At 58.4% G+C, this 23731-nt stretch overlaps 1 protein-coding gene across 1 annotated transcript in view; it reads left to right on the forward strand.

Annotated features, from left to right (window-relative positions):
- Positions 1-21962, forward strand: part of CRISPLD2 (cysteine rich secretory protein LCCL domain containing 2) — a 59224-nt gene extending 37262 nt beyond the window's left edge. Inside the window, exons 12-15 of the mRNA XM_042970513.1 lie at positions 632-704; positions 2315-2390; positions 8697-8830; positions 19518-21962. Coding sequence (XP_042826447.1) covers positions 632-704; positions 2315-2390; positions 8697-8830; positions 19518-19572 — 338 coding nt within the window. The 3' untranslated portion in view covers positions 19573-21962. The remainder of the gene's footprint in view (positions 1-631; positions 705-2314; positions 2391-8696; positions 8831-19517) is intronic.
- The last annotated feature ends 1769 nt before the right edge of the window (positions 21963-23731 follow it).

Raw genomic sequence — 23731 nt, forward strand, 5'->3', positions numbered from 1 at the left:
CATAACAGCAGAGTTGAGTGGTTGCAACGTAGTCCACAGGGCCCCCAAAGCCAGAAATATTTGCCCTCTGGCCCTTTCGGAAGAGTTAGTCGAGCCCCAGACTAGCTGAAGACACGCAGTCAGAGACTACAGGTGGGCCGTATCAGAGCCCCTTTTTGCCTCTGTTGTTTAAACCCACGTGACCTTGAAGATCGCTAGACGGGGAATCAGAAGCCTGGCCTCCCACCGTGTCCCGTGTAGACCCAGGGTTGTCTCTTGGCCTTTGGGCCTCTGTTTCCAACTCTGTATAATTGGAATAATACCTACTGTGAAGAGAAGGGAGGTGAACAGCTTCAGAATAGAAAAGCAAATGAAAGGTATCGTGGGTCCGACGGAGGAACGATCGAGGGTGGTCACACTCTTGTGCTGTAGCCACGCTCAGGCCACGGGGCTTCTCACCTCCTTGAGGGGCCCGAGGTGAGGCGCCAGCATTGCTGGGGCCGGCCACCTGTGGGCTTCCCATCCCACCTCTGTCCGAAGGCCCAGTGGGCCTCTTGGACCCGGTTGTCCAGCAGCCCATTTCATAGGCGGGTAGCCCGAGACCCCGGCTTGCGAGCGACCTGACCGTTTCCCATCGCGTTCCTGTCCCCAGTGCAGGACTTGGACTGTTACACCACCGTTGCTCAGCTCTGCCCGTTCGAGAAGCCGGGGACCCACTGCCCAAGGTGAGACTGTCTAGCGTCTGGTTTTGCCAACACAGGGGCCGAGAGAAGGCGGCGTCATGTTGCGTCGGGGGTCATCGCGTGGGGCTTCTTTCACTCTGCGTAATGCTTTCGAGACTCACCTGCGCTGCTGAGCACGTCGGTGGTTCCTTCTTCACGGTGGTTTCCACTCTTAGGACCTAGAGGTCCTAATAGGTCCTAGTAGGACCACTATTCTTAGGACCACACTTAGGTTTTACGTGCGCTGCCTAAACCTTCTCCGGCTGATTTTTGGAGGGTGATGCTTCGTGGCAAAACGTTGGGTTCCCGGTAACACTTCCTTCTGAAGCACCTGTTAGGTCCTCTCGGGAGCTGTGAACACTTCTCCCTCCGTGAGACGGACCTTAAAACTAACATGTGGAGACCCCCAAGGTGTGAGCAGGGAAGAGCCCCAGGAGGCTGCTGGTGAGGGGCACACCCTGGACGGGGACCCCCCCCCCACTCCTCCCCTCTGCTGTGCACGCTCCCCTCGGGGCCCTCTCGCTGGCCCCCACTGGCCCTCCGCCGCGAAGCTGATCCCCTTTGAATGTTCCAAGGATCACGACCTTTTATTAACTATTAAATAGTAAACCCAAATATTAAAGAGAAGCACAAGGAAGTTATTTCGGAAAGAACAAATGAACAAAAAGAAAAGCTTGACACAGTACAAGTATAGAAAACAGAGGTTTCTGGCCTGCCGTTCTAGAGAAAGTCAGAAAGAATTTTCGTTCCCACATTCTGTTTTCTTTTTTTTAAATCTCACACGTATATGCTCTCGGTCCACTCCTGTCCCCTCCCTCCCACAGGACTGTTTTAACTTCCCAGTCCCTTTGTCTGCCTTTCTTGCCTCCCGGGATCCTGCCTGCGTTGGGGCCAGATGGCTTCCGGACGCCATCTTGGTTTCCTGGTCCCTGGGTTCCAGCAACACGGCATATACTGTTGTAGATAAAGGCAAAAAAAAAAAAAAAAACCTTTTCTTAGGTGGGGCTCATGCTTTTCCCTGGTCTGAATCTCTCACACCAGCTGGGGCCCACCCATTTCCAGTTTGAGGTGCTCTCCTAATCCTCTAGGCCCACAGCAGGGATGTGGTTGACTGACACAGTGGTGATCTAACCTCTTCCGCCTCGGGTTATCAGCGCCCCCTCTCTGTAATAGTCTGACTCATTGAGGTGAGGGCCCTCCACCCTTTCCGCCCTCGAGCAGGGAAATGGCCTTTAAAAAAGTCTATTGAGTATAATCTCCGTGATGTACTCCCGGTATGAGTTGGCCAACCCCCGAGAATGGGAGGTACGACCTCCGACAAGCCCATATTCCCATCTCTCACATATTTACTTTCTTTCACCTTGTTTCTGCGGGCCTCTTTTGGTACGGACTTTTAAAATTCCCTGTGCACGATTTAAGAAGAGGGAAGATATCTTTACCACCGCTAGGGTGCGAGAGGTATATCTTTTTTTTCTCAAAGAGTGTACACTAGGGTAGTTTCCTTTCCCATCCAAGTAGTTAACCCTTGACGCTCCAAGAGGGAAGGCCAGCCGCTTCTCGGGAACTGTTTTCTGCTGGCCGTGACCATCGCACAAACGTGTCTTGTTTTCCAGAGTTCATTGTCCGGCACACTGCAAAGACGAGCCGTCCTACTGGGCTCCCGTGTTTGGAACTAACATCTACGCAGACGTGAGTATGCTGGTGTTTTCAGGGACCACCTCTCGAAGCACGCTAAGCCCTCGGAAATCACGTTCCAAAGTCTGGATGCCAGAAACCCGAGATCTCATTCCTGTGTCTCTAGCTGACTTTAGACCACAGCATTTCTTTCTGCAACCGTTGCCCTCGTTTCCCGGTTCATAGCGACTACTTCCGCTCGTGTATGTTCACGAATACAGATGCAGGCGTACCTCGTCTTACGCACATGTTTTCATAGTTCGGTCGATTGACTCCCGCTTCCCCGTTGATGTGCATTTGTAATGCGCCGGCTTTCCTGTATCACGTACTTCATTTCCGGATATTTAACACCTTTCCGGCTCTCCTGACGCATTAATAGAACTGGTCCACTCTCCTCACGGTATTTCTTTTTGGCTACGTACCCGCCTAGCTAAAAACACCGGAGGAAATACAAATGACACTAATTTACTACTTGCTGATGACCACTCTTATTACACCGGAGTCTGTTCTTCTGTATTTTCCTTACTGACTTTAACAAGGAAGCTTCAGCCTGAGTTTTCTTAGCGAATCCTCCAGAACGTGGTCTGTTCCCTCCAGTTGCCCGGGGTTCAGGGACATGGCGTCCCGAGAGATGGGAATGTGGTCACAGCCTTGCCCAATAGGCTGTGTGATCTTCTTGCCAAGTTGCTTACCTCTCTGTAGAAGGAGCCAGCTGGGATTTTTCTAGTCCAAGGAATCTTCGAGATCTAAAAATCTCATGATTAGATCAACGTTGCTTATCCCCGGCTAACATTTTTACTCAACTTTTGTCCATTTTCATTTTAATTGTTCTCTCCCGCCCACCACCATCGTCTTTGCCTCCACCTGCTGATTTGTTCCAGATTCCTATAAGTGTGAGGTCACGAAGTCCTGTAAAGTCAAACCAACCTTCATGGCTCACCCTTTTTTTTTTTCCTATCTTTTTGTCCTTTCCTCTTCAAATGAGTTTTTTTTTTTTTCTTCTCAGAAGCCATTAAGCCAAAACTGAGTTTTGAAAGTTTAATGAAGGAGTAAAATAATGTGTATCAATTGTTACAGTGAATGTTTGAGCCACAGTCTGCTATTAAAAGACAGAGACTTTGGTTTTAAAATGATTGAAAAGTAAAGGGATAGGGCCAAGTGATTCCAGCCAAATACAGAGAAACAATGAAGCAGGAGTGACAATATTGCTGTCTGATACAGTGGAATTTAAGGTTAAACATACTGAGTGAGACACCACAATTCATTGCACGGTGGCACAAAAGGTATAATTTATGAAGATCGGATTTATGAGATCAAATCTGTATGCGCCAAACAACATAGCAGCTAAACATATAAAGTTGTTTTCTGAAGGTTAGAACTGCAAGGAGAACTTGATGGAAATTAACACTATAAAGCTATCTTTTGTTGTTTTAGGTTCTTTAAAAACACCATTTCTAAGTATTGGTGTCCCCATCTTACAGGACAGCTTTAGGCTGTCCCAAAATCACACAGCTGACACAGGCCAAGGTGAGGTGCCAGGAAGGTCTTGCTTCAGGCTCTGTCCTTTCCCCACTCTCTTGTGCCTTGCTTGAATGCACCTGCACTCATAATTACACTGATGTGAACAGGCACGTGGGTGAAGAGCCCTATGGAGTGTTTACCTTGTTCACTAGGTTTTTGAGCTTTTGGAACAACCACAGTGCTCCAAACGGAGCTCGGCACATAAATGATTGGTCAGTGAATGTTTGTTGAAGGAATAAATAAGTGATGGTGTGGGATTAGTCGATGTTTAGATGTTAAGCTGTTCAGAAACTAAAAGAAGGAAAGAAAAAAGGGGAAAAGAGAGGAACAGGGTGGGGAGACAGGGAGAGGAGATTGGCCGAGTAAGGAGAGAAGAAAGAAAGCTCCATCCATTTTAGAGGTTCTTTGTTGGCCTCGGTTTCTAGGTCACTCTGTATTCTGGGAAATGATGATGCCTTTTTGGAACATGTCTGTTTAGCTAAGAGATTTATTTTGGGAGAGTTGTCTCCAGATCTTCGAAGGGCCTAATAGTGCCGCCGTTTCCGCCTGCTCGCCTCGCTTTGCGGTGAGCTGCAGGCAGGAGAGACATCGGGGTGTAGCCCAAAGAGCACAGTCCGGGTCAAGGTGCAAGTTTACGACTCGGTTGTGAGATGGCGGGCAAGCCTTTCCCCCACCCTGGACCTCAGTTTCTTATCTCTTCTCCCCGTCTCCCTCGGTGGCTGGATATGTCCTCACACTTGGGCACGCACGCATCAGAATTCCCCGGAGGGCTTGTGCAAACAGACTTCCGGGCCCTACCCCAGCGTTTCTGACTCCGAATCTGGCGGAGAGCCAGAGAATCTGCATTTTGAGTAAGTTCCCAGATGATGCCGATGCTTCTGGCCGATAGCCCTTGCAGGCTCTTATTGTCCCGTGAAAAATAGCGTCCCGCTTGCCGGCTCCGAGGGGGTCCCCCGCTCTGCTGTTGGCCAGCTGCGGGCTGCTGGGCAAATCGTTTAACCTCCCGGGGCCTCTCTCTGTGAAGAGAGAGTCACACCTCCCACGGAGGATAATTGAGAGACGTCTCCATTTCCGCGTGTGAAACACAACGGGGCCTGTGTGGTGGACGCTCCAAACTGTTACCCACGATGACCCCCACTTGGCTGTCGAGAAGGATCGGGCTGTCGGTGTGAGGCTCTCACATTCCCGGCCGAGGGCTCGGTGTTGTCACGACTGGCGTCCAGAAATCAGGGCCCGGGAGGCAAAGGGCCGTCACGGAGGGCACAAAAGCAACGTGCAGGGCCTCTTGGGAGCGTTGAGCCTGGAGGACGCGCCTCCGCGGGCTGGGACTGCGGGAGGCGGGATCGGGGCCCCACATCTGGCAACTCGGGCAGCGTAGCGAGCGGCGGGCCCGCTCTGCCCGGCGGTCAGAACAGTAAGCGTGTTGGTACTCACTCGCCGAGCTCGCCTCCACTGACCGTGCGTTTAGGGGGGCTCTAAACTGATCGTTGCGTTTTGGAAGTCCCCCCGTCTCTCTCGGAGACAGAGGCAGGCGCACTGGTTCAGAATCCTGGCGGGGCACAAACCCTTCCTGGGAACCGGAGGCTGACGGATCCTTTTCCCAGGAGGGGGATTAAGAAGGCTTCCTTGTGCAGACAGGGTGACCAGCTGTCCTGGCCTCCCTGAGCCCGAGGGGTCTCCCCGCACGGGGCGCTAGAATCAGGGAAGTTCTTGCTGACCCCAGAGGCCCCCAGAGTTCTGCCTGACACTCTGGGGCCTCACAGGTCCCCTGGAGCCCACCTCGCCCAGCTTGCCTCTTGACGGAGGAAAGATGGGGCCGCGCAGGACTGCAACTGCCTTTCAGTAACTCAAGCGACTGAGTCACAGCCCGCACGGGGTCCTGACCTCCGGGCCTTAGTGCGGGTGTTCGCTCTGGCTCTGGGACCCTCCCCCTTTCGGCCGCGGTATTAGCTTCCCAGGGCGCGGGGCGGCCTCTGCCACTGGGAAGCGACTTTCTTCTGCAAAACCAGCGGCCTCTCTGGAAGGGCCTGGGGTTGGAGGCCGGGGCCCACGGCCTGGAGGGGGCTCGGCAGGTTCGGAACAGGACCGGGTGGCGGCCCCGCGTGGGATTTCGACCGGGGGTTTTCCAAACAGCCCCTTTCGATCCGCCCACTCACGTCTGGGGTCAGGAACCCGCTGGATGGCGGATTGCTTGTCCCAGGCCAGGGGCACCTCAGCAGACGCTTCCTTTGCCCGTGCTGTGTCTGCGGACTTGACCCCTGCTGACGCGTCATGTAAAGTAGGACCGTGCAGGATTCTTCTCGGCCGCCCTGCCTCTTCGCGGAGGAGGTGCCGGCCCGGTTGGCCAGCGGTCGGGACCCGAGTGGCTCCACAGGTGATTGCTGGGTCCCAGGCACCGTGCAGACAGGGGGCCTGGGAGACAGCAAAGCCCAGACCCACCCTCCCGCCGGGTGACAGGCACCTGGCGGTGTTCGCGGAGCTGGGACACGGTCGGCAGCGGCCTCGCCTCCGCTCCCTGCACCGCACGCGATCGCACAACGCCCCGGCCCCCTGGCGGCTCTCAACACGCACAGGGTCTGCCGGCTAAGCCCCCGTGACGGCCACGGCCACGGGTCACTAGGTCACGAGCGAAGGCAGCACCGGAGTCAGCCCCCTGACCCGTGGGCATCGGTTTGACTTTCTGTCTCTGAGCGGCTCCGTCAGCCTGGCCGAACGTTCTCAGACGTCCCTGGGGCCGTTCTCCCGCGGACTCTCTTTTCTGAAGGCTTGCAGATCCTCACAAGTCAGGGGCCTCATCAGTGGAAGCTTTTTTGGTATCAGGGGGCGATTAGAAGCCGCACGGGTTTCTGGCTGTTAAGACGTGCCCGCAGGCTTAATAACTTCGTGGCCTAAAAGGAACACACACTTACTCGCTTACGGGCTGGAGGCCAGGAGCCCGATACTGGTCTCGCCAGGGTCAAGCCACCAGCAGAAATTCGTTCCTTCCAGAAGCTCCAGGGCCGCCTGTGGTTCCCTGGCCTTTCCCACTTTCTAGAGGCCGCCCACGGCCCCTGCTTGGGCCGCCGCCTCCTGGCTCTGTCCCTCCTGCCTCCCCTCTCGTGAGGACCCTCGTGATGACTGTGGACCCATCGGTAACACAGGCTCGTCTCCGCACGGGGCCCTTAAGTTAGTCACCTCTGCGGGGGCCTTCGGCCACGCGTGAGGTCACGTCCTCACGGGCCCTGGGGATGGGGGCGTGGGCGTCTCTGGAGGCCGTGACTCCGCGGACCCCAGAAGCACAGACTTCGCGCTCCGCCGGGCCTCAGCTGGAACCTCTACGGAGCCACTAGCTGCCCGCGTGGCCCTGGCCCAGTTCTCGGATCTCCCCAAACCCGCGCTTCCCAGCCTGTGAAGCGGGGATAGCGGCGGTTACGCGTCTCACTGGAAGCGTAAACGAGATAAGAGCCAAAGGGCCTGGGGCACGGTCAGCCCAGAGTCCGCGTTCACCCTGCTGAACGCGGGGGGGGGGCTGTGCACCCCACAGACGGATCTGGGTACAGGTGTGTGAGGCCCCGGCCACACGTGCGAGCCACCTGACCGGTGTGGAAGATGCTGGGTCTGGGGCTCCCTGCACAGCAGCTGAATGTGGTGGGGGAGGGGGGAGTCCCGTCCCGCCCCGTCCCCTGCACAAACGCCGTAGGCGACAATGAGCTACGGTGAAGAGGGACACCCACTCCGAGGCCAGGGTTGGATTTTATCGCGGGCTGCACAGCATCACAGAGATGGCGGGAGCGCGTCCCCTACTTAGCTGTTCACCTCCAGTGTGGCTCGTGTCACCTGGCCCTCGTCTGGGACGATCCCGAATCGGCCGGTCAGGGTGAGCGAGTAGCAGCCCTCCCCCCCCCACCCCCACCCCATGAATGTGTCCAGCTTGAGAAATGTCGATTCATTAGCCTCAGACAACTCCATCCCGAGGACCATTCTTCTACTGATTAAGTAAAGGCCCTAAGGAAAGTTCAGCTCAAGGGTTTGTTACCCAGGAATTGGACTACTTGATAACTTGGGAAAATACCACGCCGTGCCCTTGCTTCAAAGCCAGCGGCTGCCTTGGCCCCTAGAATAAGCCTCAACTCCCCCCGGGCTCCCCACAGCCCCTCGTGATGGGCCCTGCTCACCCCTCTCACCTGTCCCGCCACATTCCACCCGACCCTCTGTAGTCCAGCCTCCCCGGCCCTCTTTCTGTTTCTTGGACATGACGAGGTCACTCAAAGGCCCCAGGGCCTTTGCACAAGCTGCTCCCTCTGCCTGGGTGGCTCTGCCCAGAGTTGTTCCCAGGCTGTGGCCGACTCTTTTTTGCCGTCCAAATCTGAGCTCAAGTACCACACCGAGAGCGGTCGAACCCCTGATTGACTCTCCTACAAGAGCCCTTCCAAACCCAGCCACTTTGTCTCCCGATCTGGCTTTATTTCCTTCGGAGGCAGAGTTGCTATTTTGCGTATTTGTTACTTGTCGGTCTCCCTCAACTCCCTGAAGGCAGAGTCTTTATTTTCCCTGCGGAACTTTTCTGCATCTAGCTCAGTGCCTGGCACGTAGTAGGTGCTCAGAAAGGACTTGCCGTACGAAGGAACGAATGAATGACGCCGGGTCTCTCTGGAGAGACCCCCGGGGGAATCAAGGAGGCGATGGTTGTTTCTTAGCCGTAACTTGATCAGCGCCCTCCCCCACCCCCAACCAGGCCACCAAGTGCTGGCCGATGGCATTAGGGCCTCACCCACGAGCACAACATTCTCGATGTTGATCGCGGCTCTTCTGTGCTTCCAGACTTCAAGCATCTGTAAGACGGCCGTGCACGCGGGAGTCATCGGGCACGAGAGCGGGGGTTACGTGGATGTGATGCCCGTGGACAAAAAGAAGGCCTACGTGGGCTCGCTCAGGAACGGAGTGCAGTCTGAAAGGTAGGGCTGCGTCTTCTGGCTCTCGACACCCAAGGCCAGCCAAGGGCATTCCCACCAGAATTCTCTGCCTTTCTGTTTTAAAAACAAGAACTTTCTCTGACGAAAGCTCAGAAGCACCCGGGAGACGCGGTGGGACTTTTTCTGGGCACGGAGGAGCGTGCGTCGTCCCCCGCGGAACAAGTGGGGGCAGATCGTGGTGACGCGGTGGTCCTCTATAGCGAGGTGACAGTATAGTTACTTACGGAAGGAGGAGCCCAGGGTCTGGCATCCAGTAGACTAGGCTCTGCCGCTCGCCAGCTCTGTGACCGTGAGCCGCCACCCCATTTCCTGGTGCCTCAGTTTCCTCACCCGTGATGGGGGACCAAACTGGTCCTGGCCTCGCACGGTTGCTGGAGGATGAATCCAGTGCCCGTCTGAGAGCGACGAGCCCTCAGTAGGTCATGGAGGACGCTCCCAAACCCGCTCCCGGTGTCGCTGTGGGCGAGGCCACACGGCTGCGTCCGGTGAGCGCACCGTGCCCCCCTTCCCGGTTGGACAGTTCAGCGCTTTGCCCAGGGGCTGATCGTCACCGTGGTAAGCAGCCTTGCAGGGGACGTTTGCACCTGCCACGATCGTTTACTTCAGTTGCTGGAGCAAACGTCAAAGGCTTTGGGTATGCCTTTCCGGAACATTCTTCACAAGGCTGCCAGACCGGTTTCTGGCCCATGCCGCTCCTTCTCACCTGTGCCCTGCTGTCCGTGGAAGCAAGTCCCAGGCTTCACAGCCCGGGGACCCAGGCCCCAGTCCTGGGGCCTCCTCTTGAGAGCCCCGTGAGCTCACACAAGGCACCAGCCTTTCTCAGACCACCCAGGGGCAGATCCCCATCAGGGGTGTATTTGTTCTTAGTGCTGCCGGGGGGGGGGGTGGGGCTCAAAGCAGAGACATTTCTATCCTCAAAGTTCAGGAGGCTGGAGGTCCGCGAGCCACATGTGGGTGGGGGGCTTCCTTCTGGGGCCTCTCGCCTGTTGTGTAGACGGCCGACTCTGTGTCCTCACGCGGCCCTCCCTCTGTGCGAATCTGCATCCTAATCTCCTCTAAGGTCGCGGTCTGATTGGATCAGGGTCCACCCTCGTGACCTCACTCTTACTTTAGTTACCCCTTTGAAGACCCTCTCTCCAAATACGGTCACCTTCTGAGACGTTGGGGGTTGGGACTTAAACATAGGAATCGGGGCGGGGGGCACAATGGAGCCCATAACAGAGGGGAATGCTGACATTTTATATTTGAGGGGGCCTTCTTTTTTTAAAAAAATATTTTTTAATGTTTATTTTTGAGAGAGAGACAGACAGACAGACAGCGCAAGCAAGGGAGGGGCAGAGAGAGAGGGAGACACAATCCGAAACAGGCTCCAGGCTCCGAGCTGTCGGCACAGAGCCCGACACGGGGCTCGAACCCACAGACCGCGAGATAGTGACCTGAGCCAGAGTCGGATGCTTAACTGACTAAACCACCCAGGCGCCCAGAGGGGGCCTTCTTTTGAAAAAGAGTATAAAATCTAGAACGTAAAAGTTGCCGGGAACCTTGAAGCCTCGGCTTTCGTGGCTCCAAGGAGCTCGGTGCCCGTGCCGGCCTCCCGGCCTCCCGGCCTGCTGGGGAGTCTCAGCTGTACGTGGAGACGCGGCAGAATCGCATCCAGACCCCCGGGGGCCCCGCGGTAACCCTGCCCTTAGCCTGGAACCGCCAGAGCTAACAGCCTTGGCATCTTCTTGAGCCTGGGCCACCTTTTTTGGGAAAAGCCTAATGAAGGGAAATTCCATTGGTTTTAACGGGAGGGAAACAAGGCAGTGATTAGGTGGAATTTCCTGGGCAGGCGGGAAAGAAATCCCGGGACACCGCTCTGCTGAGCTCTGTTCCCCTCAAAGAGGACACGGTCTTGCTGAGAAGTGTGGTGACCGGCCCGCGTGCCCTCTGCCCGGCTCACCCCTGAGCAGCTCAGCGGCCCCCCGAGGGCGGCCGCAACGGCTTCACGTGGGTGGGTGTCTGGGGACGGCAGGGGACTGGGACGGGTCCCCAAAGTGGCTTCTTCCCTGCTGTAACCAACCCCACCCCGGAAAACCTGTCATTTTTTCTCTCTTCCTGGGGGACCCGCCAGGGTTGCTGCCGTCATTATAAATACCTTCTAGGCAGCCCTTCCCAGGCCCCGAAGTGCCTGACGGCCGCTGGGCTCTTCAGAAGGTTCTAGTGAGTTTCTAGACAAATGCAGAGTTGAGATCCTGCTCCCCTTCCTCCTCGGATGCGCTCTTGTGACTCAGTTTCCCCACCTGTAAGGGGGAAGGTGATAGTACCTACCCCCTGGGGTAGTGGTAAGACGGGGGGGGGGGGTCTCAGACCGGCCCCCCAGACCAGCAGGATCTAAATCAGCGGGGAGCTTGCTGGAAAAGCGGATTCTCGAGCCCGCCCCCCCCCCCCGCCCCCCGCCAGGCCTGCTGAGTCCAAAGCTCCGGGAGTGGGTTGGGCACTCTGTGTGGACACGGCCTCCAGGGGTCCTGGCGCACGCGGGACGATGACATGAGGCGGCCGGTCGCGTCCCCGGCACACGCCATGTGGGATTCCGATCGTTTGTGGTTAAACTTCATTCTTTCGCTGTGTTTTCATGGGGCGCCAGGACCAGGGCTGGGGTCCCGGGGCCCCGGGGCCCCGGGGCAGCGAGATGACGGGGTCCACCCTGCACGCAGGCAAGAGGCGAGGCCGGGCAGGCACGCGGGGCCCGATGGTGTTTGGGACCCTGCTCCCCCCGCCCGCCAGCTGGGCGTCCTCGGGTGGGCGTCTCCCTGGGCTTCGGTCCCTCCTGTGTCACGCGGTTGTGGTGAGGTTGTGTGTGCCGAGCACTTCCCGGTGGCTCACCGTGAGTGCCCGGTGAAGCCGGCGGCCCTCGTCGCCACGGCAACTTACAAGGTCGTTGCACACCCCGAGGCGCTGTGGTTCTCGCACGCACGCAAGAGCCTCCGTGGACTGTCTTTCAGGACTGGAGGGAGAGCACCGCCCAGGAACCCCTCCTTCCCTCCTTACACCCATCTTTCCGGTGTGCCCTCCCCTGTCACCTGGCGAGCCCGCACCGTGTCCCAGGCACGGGGACCCAGCAGGGAGCACACGGCCTGATCTCTGCCCCTGTGGGACTTGTCATCTAGAGGGGGCACAGATGACCAGAGAAATGACAACGGAAGTAGGGCACCGGGCATCACTATTACGGAGGGAGGCTCGGGGGGCTGAGCACATCCAGCAGGGCCCCGTCTTGCTATCTGGAGGCCCCTCCTCGGTGGCATGGCTCCTTCCAGGCCCCCCCCGCCCCTGCCCCTTGTCTCGATGGGACTTCAGCAACCTTCTGCACAGACCCGTGACTGAGAAGTCTCCGCGGAGCCTGTTCCCATTAGGGACCGTGGGAACCAAGCCTGGGCCCGGAGGGTGGCTCTGTCCCAAACGCCTGCTGGGAGCCCAGAGCGGTCACGGTGGGTCCCCAAGGGAGTTGTGGCTGCTGGACCCTCGGGGACCTGTTCACAGCAAACTTCCTTGGAAACGTAGGGAATCCTCCAGAAAAACCAACAAAAGCCTCCTGAACAGAATTCTCAGCACACGGGCCAAAGGTGATTCTGCTGTAAAGTGAAGTGACTTGGGTTTCAGTGGTGGGTTTTTTTCTTGTTTGTTTTTTTCTAAAAGAGGATTTCCTGAAAGTTTCGAAAGAGGTGTCTGTAGAACCGGGACATCGTAAGAGGACAGGCGTCTTCGGTCTCGACACACGTGTCCGTGAAGGTTAGCGGAGGAAAGGAGAGGTTATCAGGAAGAGCTTTTGACGTTAGAACTGGGCTTTGCCCGAATATTCGCGGAAAGAAGCTGGACATCTGGGTGAATATCCGTTCAGGAGTTTTTCCTAGACCGGGACCATTTTGAAAAGGCAGGTTTCACAAGGAGAGATTGGGAAATACACCAACAATGACAGATAATGTTCTTGGTCACTTGTTGTCAACAGACACGCCCCGTGTGTGTCTGTGGCATCTGTGTGGACGGACCTGCATCCGAAGGTGGACGGTCCGCGTAGCAGCTTCCGTGGGCCGGGCACTGTCCTCCCGGGGCCCGTCTGGCACGCCCTTCAGGCCACACGGGTTCTAAAGTTTCTAGTAGACGCAGTAAAAAGGAACAGGAGGAGATATTTAGGGTATGTGGGATTTAAGCTGGTAAGTCAAAATATTAGCGTGTATAATAGGAAGTTACGAAAGAATACGCATTCTCTTTTTCAAATAAGACCTTGGGGTCCACTGCGTATTGTACACATAGAGCACCCCCCAGGTTCGGGCGAGCCACAAGTGCTCCGTGGCCACCGTGACTGGCGGCCGCCATATGGGGCACCCCAGCTCTGGACTCTCAAGGGTTGGGCATCCGAAAATCTCTCCGTGCGCCCAGAAGCTGAGCCGGAACCACGAAGCTGTTGCTTCCAGATGGGATGAGCTCTGCCCTCTCCCCCACGCCAGCTTGGGCCAAGGCCGGGCGTCGGGCTCCCTCTGCTCGCAAACCGGTGGGTTTTCCCCTCCCACCTTCTAAGGTCTGTACACACATTGGCACACCTGATTCCCCCAAGAGCCCCACGATGGGGGGACCCCGGGAATCCTCACTTTATAAAGAAAGGGAGGCACAGAGAGGTTAAGTGATTCGTGCGAGGTGAGCCAGAGCCACGACTCGAACCCAGGCCGCCTACCCCAGCGCCCACGCTCTTTACCAGTACGCGTGATGCCCCACTGTAGACAGGAGGGGCCGGGTGAGCCTTTAGTGCCCCGGGTACGCTTGTTTGTAACTTTAAAAGTATTTATTAGAAGAGAAGTACATACTTATTTAAATAAGAAGTCTAGGGAGTAGAAAGTAAGGGTTCCCTTCAGGTGCCCAACGGTTAACCTCCGTGAATTGCCCCTTTATAGCCTTTCAGGGCATCCTGCCCCTCCCCCAGCCTCCCCCCCATACAGACGACGCACATGAAAATCAAAATGAAGCTCGTATTACACCGAGATATTTTTACATTTCACGGAAGACGGTTCCCTGGAGTCGATGCTTTCGTGCGGCTAATGCGTTCATCACCGTGCACGTACCCGCCAGGTGCCAGGCACTGATGGGGAAACCCCTCCCCTGATGGGAGAACGGGGTTTAAACTCGGGAGGAAGGACGGTATTTGCAGCTCGGGGCCATCGAGCTCCTGCTGGGTGCGCGCCCCGACCCGGCGCTTGCCCTGGACAGACTCACATCCTCTGCCCAACGTCCCCAAGGAAAGGGCGCGTTCACACACCCTGTGCGGAAAGCAGGCTCAGCGAAGTGGATCAGCCAAGGTCCTGCGGGTGAGATCTGCACTCTGACTCTTGAAATCTCCTGAGAGATCAGTAAACAGGTGAGACTCTGGGAGACTAGGCTTCACCTCCTTGAAACAAACAAAATACACACACGTATACACACGCGTGCATTTATACATAATTAGTACGCGTGTGTGCACACACACGTAGGAATGATATTTCTTAATAATAAAAAAGAAATCGCACGCTTAAAAGCCGGAAGGACAGTCAAGAGTTCCTTTCCCGCAGTCCTTGTGACGCTGGGTCCCGTGAGTCCGCGGAGCGAGCTGCCAGCTCGTGGGCGAGCCCACGGTCTCTCCGGGGACAGGCCGCCCCGAATCACCTGCTGTGCCGACATGCAGTCTGTGTGTGTGACCAAGCGGCCATCGGTCCCTCCCGGAGTGGCCTTCACCGGCGGCTCCAGGATGCGGCCCTGTGTTCGCGGCTCCTTGTGGGGCTGCAGCCTCCCCTCCCAAGGGGCTCCCCGCACCCCAGCCCCCCACCGCGACCTGGGGTGGGCCAGTGTCACCCTCGGAGAAAGCAGGGCCACAGCCTGATTGCTTAGGATGACGGTTAGGAGAGGGTCCCGGGGTCTCCACCCTCTTGGGTCCACATCCTGGTGGCACCTGGACCAGGTGTTTAATTTGGGACAAATCGCGTCATCTCGCCGAGCCGGGGATCGCTTTCCGTAAGTGGCGAGAACCTTGGAGATCTCGTGGGGTGGCTGCAAGGGCCACGGGCGCTAAGATTGCGTAAGGACCGCGGTGGCATTGTCGGGTCGTGCAGCTGGGCGGGGCCGCGGGCTCACGCCTTGGGGGGGAGGGGGGTCGGGGTGAGTGGCCACCGGAAGGCTGCAGACCGCTAACCGGGGCTGAGTTGTCACCCCCTGAGGCCGCAGACCCTGGACGCTTCCCAGGGCGCCCTGGTCACGGCTCCGCCAACAGCTGAGGCTCTTGGAGCGCTGAGTCAGCCCGAGGGGCTCCCGAGGCTTCTCCCGCCAATTCTGGTTCTCCCCAGCTCTGCAAGGGCCTTGCGTGTTGGCTTTCTCTTCCTTCCTTCCTTCCTGTTCTTCTTTGCAAAATAAAATTAGGCCTCCGGAAATAATTTCCATTTCAAAATGGTTTTAAGAAATCAGTGTTACGAGGGCGCCTGGGTGGCTCAGTCACTTTAGCCTCCGACTCTTGGCTGCCGCTCAGGTCGTGATCTCGCGGTCCGTGGGTTCAAGGCCCGCGGCGGGCTCTGCGCGGACAGCTCAGGGTCTGCTTGGGACTCTCTCTCTCCTTCTCTCTCTGCCCCTCCCCTGCTTGCACATGCTTGCACTCCCAAAGAGGTAAGCGTTAGAAAAAAAATGTTCTAACGAATCTTAAGAAATTAAAATCTTAAAATCGTTTGCTCAAAGTGTCTTAAAGTTAAGAAATTACCTCCGGAAATCCCAGTCCCAGAAACAACCACTGTGAACATTCTGGTGTGTTTCCTTCCAGATTTTTTTCTGTTCGCAAGCACCTTATTTTTTTGTTTTTGTTTTTGTTTTTGTTTTTACCTAGAAGGGATCAGACCCCCCGCATTGTCAGGCTAATGGTTTTTTCCAGCGAGCCACAGCTGGTGAAGGTGCTTCCAAGCCACGTCCGATGTGGCCACGCCGTCATCCACGTGATGGCTCTACACTGTCCCCCTGTGTGGACAGACCACCGCTTCTAACCCAGCCGACGGACGTCCGGCCTGCTTCCTGTGCTCTCTGCTGTGATAAACAACGCAGCAGAGAACATCTTTGCACAAGCCCGTGTGCTTTCCTGACAGTGTCGTAAGGCAACTTCCCTTCAGTGGGCTGGTCACGGCAGCACATCAGCCCCTGGTGACATGGGCCCCCAGCGGCCTCCAGGGTGGCCGGGACGAACCCCCCTCCCCTTACCTCGCAGGGTCACAGCTGATGCACCCCCCGCCCGTCCGTCCGCCCTCTTGACGCCTTGTTCCTCCTCGTTACCCATCACGCGCTGGCTTCTCCGTTCCGGGGACGCCCTGAGACCAGGGCTGTCGGACCCATTCTCACCCGACCCCGGACCCCCGGCTGCCGTGTTTTCCCGTTCGTGTGTGTGGCGGGGGCGGGGGGGGGGGTCTCCTTGTCGCTCAGCCCAACGCACAGATGCCGCCTCCCCGACCGGGGCTTCTCCACCCCTGCGTCTACAGCTGCTGCCTCCCCACGCTGCTCTGTCCCGTGTCCCTGCGTCCCTCACCCCTGCCCTCCTCTGATCCCGTATCCCCGGGTGGTTTTCCCCAAGGACCCGTCGCTCTCTGGGATTATCTCTTACGCCTACGTAGCCGTTTAGCCCCCACCACCATCCTAGGCTCCGTGAAAGCGAGAACCCCACCTGCCCCGTTAACCCCGTGTCCCCAGCACGCGGCCCGTGCCTGGCACGCAGTAGGTGTTCAGCTTCACGCTGCCCGGATGAACAAATTCAGAAATGGGTTCACAACCCGTTGAGGGATTCCTAAAACCCCTTTTCTGAACATTGCCCGGAGTTGCTGTGCCACGGGCGCTCCCTTCTGTGTCTGGGCGTCCCAGGGAGTCCAGAGAGGATCGAGGGCGAGGTGTGGAGCCGGAGGGCGGGCGGGCTGGTTTACGGTCCATCAGTCACACCCACGCTTCAGACCCGCACAGCCGCCCACAGGCCGGCAGGACTGGAGCTCAGTGAGCGTTTGGGGCGCGAACAGATGGGGAGCCACCCAGAGGCTTTTTCGAGGAGCCCAAACCTGGAGGGACTCTTGGCCTGAGACAGCGGCCGAGCCCCACGCTTGTGGTGCCGACACCCTGGGCGACGGCCGCGCGCTGGTCTGATGTGTTAAGAAACACACGTCCCGTTCGGCGGGCCTGCCCTCGCCCCCGACGTGGGCGGGCTGCTCGACGGGGATGCTTGGGGGGGGGTCGGCAAGTCACGCGGGCACCTTGGGTGCTTGGCCGGAGGACCTCCTGAAGGGCCCCCCCGTCCCTGGGTCGTTTGGGGTCCTGTGACGCGGAGAACCCCCCGCCCCGTTCGCAAAACGTACAGTAGTAAGTCAGAGACACGAGCCCTGGTATTTTCCCCAGCGTGGCTCGCCCGCCGTGAGGAATGGCCGAGAGCCTCGCGGCCCTGGGTGGTTCTTCCGGACTGTTCATCTGGGCAGAGGATCTGGGGAAGTCTCGCAGCCCAGAGGCCTGAGGAGGGCCCTGGAACCTGAGCTTTCCAGAAACCAGCAGGGCAGCCGGGGTAACCGCGGCCCCGGCACGGCCACTGTCCCCCTCCGCCGTCGGGGGGAGCTGCTGGCACGGAGGCCGGCGGCCCCCATTCTGCTCCGTCTGGACTGCCTGGCTTTGCCTCGCAGCCCCATCTCGCCAAGTGCTCCCATCGGATGCCCGTTCCAGAAGTTCAGCCCCGGGGTAGCCAAGAGCACGAAGCTGCCATGAGGCGAGGGGAAAACGGGCAGGAATTCCGAGCGGCCTGCTTCCCGAGGACCGCCGCCCTGGCCGAGAAGTCTGAGAGCGCAGGGGCCCTTCGGTCCCGCAGTTTCCAACCCGGGCCCCTCTCAGCGGGAGGGGAGACCCCCCCCCCCCCCACAGGAAGTCACGGCGACGTCACGGCCGGGCCGTTACTCCTCTGCTCAGACTCATTCACGGGGACGAGCAAAATGCAAATGAAAGCTCCGTTTGGACGCCCCTCCCTACTTGTGAATGGCCCAGAACCAGAAGCCGGATCCCACGCGCCGCTGGCCAGCCGGTGGGCTGAACGGGCCGCCGGGCGTGTTGTTGACGGGACTGGTCGGTCGCTGGAACCTTCCGTCGGGCAAGCCACCCGGCTCGCACAAGCGCGTGTCCTGCGATCCAGCCGTTCTGCTCCTCGGGGCTGATCCACGGGTGCCCTCAGACCCGTGCAGAAAGTCCCGTGCCCCCCGTGGCACCGTTGACAGGAGCGGAGTATGAGGGACCTACTAAGTGTCCGTGAACAGGGACCCGGTCAGCTGCCGCTTCACTACAACCGACTACTATGCAGCCGCCTACGAAGCCGTGAGACGGCAGGTGCTGGCGACACCGTGGGGACCCTGCCCGCCCCTCACGTGCGGCGGGGGCGGGGGGGGGGTCACGTCCGGCGGTGCGGCTGCTTTGGGAAACCGTCTGGCGGCTATCTAAAAAAGAGCCGTCACGTAACGTGTGACCCCGCAGGTGCGGCTCCTAGCCGTCTGTCCCCGAGAATCGGCCGACACGTGTCCTTACGGACACGTCATCGACAGACGTTCGCAGCAGCGTTCCGTCCTGGGAGCCCGAAGCGGACGGGGTGTAAATGCCCCTCACCCGGGGGATGGGTGAAGAAAATGTGGCCCGTCCCCCGAATGGCGCGTGACGCAGCCCTAACGAGGGATGAAGCAGGGACCAGGCCACCACGGGGGATGAGCCCCAGAAACACCAACCCGCGCGAGACGAGCCAGCGGCACGAGGCCCCGTCGTGTGTGATTCCGTTTACGCGAAGTGTCCGGGACGGGCCAGTCTATACGCACGGAAGCTGGCAGGGCCTGTGGGAGGGGAACTGATCCAAACTGGGCGCGGGTGGTGTTTTCTCGGGGGTGTTTGTGGAGGGGATTCCACAACCCCGTGAAATCACTAAAAATCACTGGGTTGCACACCGAAAAGGGGTCAGTTTGGTGGCTTTGTTAACAATCGGCAGCGCTGTTTTGTTTTTGTTTCTGTTGAAAGCCTTCACTTAGCTGCGGGATTTAACCCCTGCCTCGAGAGGGTGGCTGTTGCCAGATGCGCGACCTGGGGCGGCTGCGTGACCTCGGGGGAGTCCCGCTTCTCTCTCGCTGCCTCAGCCTCCTCGCCTGCACACCAGGGTCACTCACGCAGCCCCCGGGGAAGAAGGCCAAAGGCGCGTACGAGACCGTGCAGCGTCCGAGCCTAGCCCGTGTGCTGTTTTCGTCACGGCGGCTCGGGCGTCCTCGTCACGATGCTGTCCTGCCGATCGGTCAACCAGACGGCCACCGGTCGAGCCGGCAGGGGGTAGCCGACGCCAGGCAGCGGTCTCGGAGGGCGCGCTGGGTTCAGACAGACTGGGGCCGGCGACTCCCGGAGTTCAAGGCGAATGAGTTAGCGGCCCCGCCTGACCTAGATTCCCCCCCCCGGGCCGCCTTGCGGAAAGAGTGGAGCCTGCCAGCTGTTCCTGGCAGGGGCATGCTGTGTTTCCAGCAGTTGCGGGCAAGTGTCCCTGGGCCACGATGCTTCCACCCTGGGGCCAGGGGACACCCAGCTCCCCCTTCGCGGCTGCCTGAAAAACGCTCTCCAGACCTTGCGGTAATGTCGCCTCTGCCTTCTTTTTCAGCCTGAGGACCCCTCGCGACGGAAAGGCCTTCCGGATCTTTGCCGTCAGGCAGTGAATTCCCAGCGCCGGGGAGAAGGGGGCGTCTTCGAGAGGGCTTCAGGGTTTTGCTTTTTATTTTTATTTTGTCACTTGGGGGGGGTGGGCTGGGGATATAGAGAGGCGGGAAACTTCCTTTCAATGGCGTTCAGTGTCACACCCTTTGTGCCTTTGTCTGAAACCACACGGAGAAACGGCGCCCTTGGGGTCCCGGCCGGACGGCTGGTGACTGGCCCCTCTGCAGGGACAGTCGCCCAGGTGCTCCTTCCCGGTGCTCTTTGGTGGAGGGTGGGGGGGGGGGCGTGGGGAAGGTTCCAGGCCTGCGGACGTGGCAGGACCCGGAGCTCACGCCGGGAGGCAGGCGGGGGCGGGAAGGGGCTTACGGAGCATCCAAAGGGTTTCAGGAAGGGAGTGGAAGGTGGTTATTTAAAAACTTTGAAAACACAGTCCGTCCCCACCAGTGGAGGAAAATGGGCTTAATGTTTGCTGGTCAGACAAATGGGCTGGAACGAGGGGCCGGGGACGTGAGGCCCGGGCTCGGCCCTGGTCCCCGTCCTCGCCGGCACCCTGCCTCGCACAGGCTGGTTCTGCGGACGGCAGGGCTGGCTTCTTTAGGGTTCCGCAGTGACCCCAGAGATTTATCTCGTCTTCGTCCTTCCCTGTGTCCGCGTGGCCCGTCTGTTTGCTGCCGTGACCTTTGGTCTCCTTGAGGACAAATGAACCAGGATCCTTTCTTTGCCCCCTCCCCCCCCCACCCCCCACCCCCGTAGCCCTCGCCCCAGCCCAGACTGGTTTATGCACGATGTTTCCCACCGGGGTCTTTGCTTTGCGAGCGGTTCTGTCGGCAGCCCCACTTTTTAATTTTTTTTTTTTTTTTAAACAAAACTCTTAGCGCCCGTCGGTCCCACTGTTTCGTTGCTGCCTTGAAAAAGTGGCAGTCAGATGTGCAGAGTCCCCATCCGTGGGATGACCCAGTTTTGAGCAGCGGGAGGAATGGATTCCTCAGTGCATTCCTCGCCGAGGTTAGCAGCTCTGGGAAGGGGGGGCCGTGTGTGGTTACGAAACGGTCCTGCGGCATAACAGCAAAAGCGACAGTAACACTCTAGAAGGATTTCTCTTCCTGTTTTTGTGGAACGGCTCTTGCCAGACGTTCCTCCGGCTCTGAGGAGCGTGGGGCTCTCTGGTTTCCACTTTACAAAAGTCCTTCACAAGCCCAGACCAAAAACCCACAGGGAAAGAAAACACCCTTTGGTAAATAGCGTTGCTCCGCAGAAGGTGACGCTCTCCCCACCCTCCCCCTCCAGGCCGGCCGGCCGGCCGGCAGGTCACCTCTGGGAACACCGGTTTCAAATCCGATCTCAACTGGCCGTCAAAATATTGGAAAGGCCAAGGGACAGCAGACGGGTTTTTTGTTTTGTCGCGGTTTTTTTTAAAGCAAAGCTGGGATGGTCTGGACAAGGAAGCCTCCCCCGGGGAAGGAAGTCCCAGGTTGCTGAGTGCATCCCGACTAAATTCACAGACTGGAGGTGAATGGCTTCCCTCCGGCCGGAGGGAGTTGGTGAGAGCCGTGAAACTCTTCGCACGCTGAGCTGAGAGCAGAAGAATTTGGTCAGCCTGTCAGTGACGGGTCTCGTTACAGCCCAAGATCTGGGTACTTGGAAACTTCTGGATTCTAAGGGTTGTGCTGCTGGACTTCCGCTTCATCAGACTCTGCTCTGTGACCGGCCTTTGGCGGCTGTAGCTTTGCTGGGGCTCCGGGCTTGTTAGAAGTCGAGGCGGCCCGCGGGTGTCCCGGGGGGCTGGCCGTGAAGGCGTCCCACCCAAGGGAGAGTCTGAAACTTCCAGAGCGAGTCCAGCCCATCATCTGGGGGCTCGTTTGGGTTTCCGAATGTCTCATGAACCGACCCGTCTAACAGGATAGATCCCCCCTCTCCCCCGTCCCCCCGAACCAGAACTCATCCCTCCCGTGCTCACAAACGTTTTGAAACTGGAACCATTTTCCTTCTGAAGATGGAAACAGGCCTACAAAGGCAAGGCCCCTGTAGTCAGAGACCATCTCTAACTTCGCGTGTTAGCAGGACCCGTTGCCCCCGTGGGCACTTGACCCACAAGAAGATGACGAATCAGGCCAGCGGTGTTTCAGGGTCTGACCCTGCCCCCCAAACGAAAAGGTTCTCGTTTCCTGCAGATTTTTGCCCCCCACTGTGTTCTGATTTTTTTTTTTTATATTGTCTGTAGGCTCACTCAGCCCGCAGCTTACATGTGTGCTTTTTTCTATGAAAAATGATGTATTTTACTACTTCCTGTGTACAAAAAGTTTATTGTAAATTGTGTGTGTGTGTGCTTTGCACGAACGGGGACCACGTTGCTGTCGTTTTGTCGTTTCAATAAACCTGGTTTGATTTCTAACGTGTCTCTGTGTCGTGTCTCTCGTCGGGCAAATCCGAACAGTCCGTGACATCAAACGTTGGAAACCACCTCGGAGGCGCCTCGCGACTGTGTTTACACCACGCGTGTGACACACGGGCGCGGGGGGGTGCCAGTCCCTGCGGTATTTTCTGGAGCCCCGGGGAGACCCCCACCTGACAAGCGGCAAGAGGGGTGTGCCTTAAAGGGTGCAGACCGTGCATGGGTGGGGGGAGGGGGGTTGCCAAAATGCAGCTTCTGGCCCAGCGGGTCTGGGCGGGGGCCCGGGCACCTGCACGTTTCACGACCTCCCGGTGACGCACACCCTGCTCGCCCCCGGAGCTTATGCTGTGTGTCAGCCGTTCGTCCGCTCGGGCGGCCCCAACCGAGCACCTCGGACCCGGGGGCTCAGACGACAGAGATTTATTTTCTCCCGGTTCTGGAGGCTGCACGTTCACGGTCAAGGCGTCCGCAGGGCTGGGAAGCCGGCCACCTTCCCCCGTTTCTTGTCTCTGTGCGTGCATCCCTCGTGCTACTGCTTGCTTGCTTTCCTTTTATTTAAAAAAATTTAAAAATGTTTATTTACTTTGGAGACGCAGACAGAGCACAAGTTGGGGAGGGGCAGAGAGAGAGGGAGACACAGAATCGGAAGCGGGCTCCAGGCTCCGAGCCGTCAGCCCAGAGCCCGACGCGGGGCTCGAACTCACGGACCGCGAGATCGTGACCTGAGCCGAAGCCAGAGGCTCGACGACGGGGCCACCGAGGTGCCCCTGGCGCTTCTTCCTAGAGGGACACCAGTCCTATCGGACGAGAGCCCTATCCTTATGATCCCATTTAACCTGAATTAATGAACTCCTTAGAGGTCCCGTCTCCGGGTACGGTCACATTGGGAGTCAGGGCTTCAACATGTGGACTTGGGGAGTGAGGGGGGACACCAGCCCCTTTCGGTGACATCGCAGCCGTGTGTCCCCACGCGTCCCAATACGCGGCAGTCGCGGGAGGCTTTCGGGGGCTTGGCTGCTCTTTTCGTCCACCGTCCACGCTTCTGCCTCTGTGTGCTCAGTCACCTCTGTTTATGTTCTTTTCATTGAGGGTGGGATAGCTTTCCTCCGTAATGAGTATATTTAGGCTGTTAAAATGTCGATTTGATTAAAAATATCACACGAGCGCTTGTGCGACGGGAGCGCACAACTCACGGAGACTGGACAGCGGCCGGTGTCGGGCGAACGCTGGTTCCTGACGAGTGCCAGGTCAAGTCCGTAGAAGTGCCCTGATGGCGGTTCTCACAGGCCACCGGGAAGCTTCCTCCCCCCGCACCCCCGCCCTAGATCTGTAGCCCCTTCCTCCTGCATCCAGAAGTCCTGATGTCCCGGGACACCTCAGTCTTGTGCTGTCCCCAAACCTCCGCATGTCAAAGCTGCAGCATCGGCTGGGGAAGGCGGTGGCCGCGAGGAGGGGGCCGGCTTCCTCCTCGTAGAAGTGACCGGAGACGGGGCAGAGTAGCGTGAGTCCGTGCTGACTGTCGTGGTGGCTCAGCACCAGGCGACACGGCGGCAGAGAGCACGCACCGGGGAGTCCCTGGGCCGTCCCCACCTCTTACGGGCACCGGGACCTCAGACAAGCCACTCTGCTTCCTCGGGCCTCACGGCGATCACCGGTGCCCAGGGGGGAAGTCAGATGATTCCTGGGGGCTCCTGGCGGACATCCCTACAAATCCTCACCCCTCCTCGGTGCCCAGGACGGCCCCCCCCTCCCCCCCCCCACCACGCCGT

The sequence above is a fragment of the Panthera tigris genome, chromosome E2 (genome assembly GCF_018350195.1).
Source record: "Panthera tigris isolate Pti1 chromosome E2, P.tigris_Pti1_mat1.1, whole genome shotgun sequence".
Classification (NCBI taxonomy): Eukaryota; Metazoa; Chordata; class Mammalia; order Carnivora; family Felidae; genus Panthera; species Panthera tigris.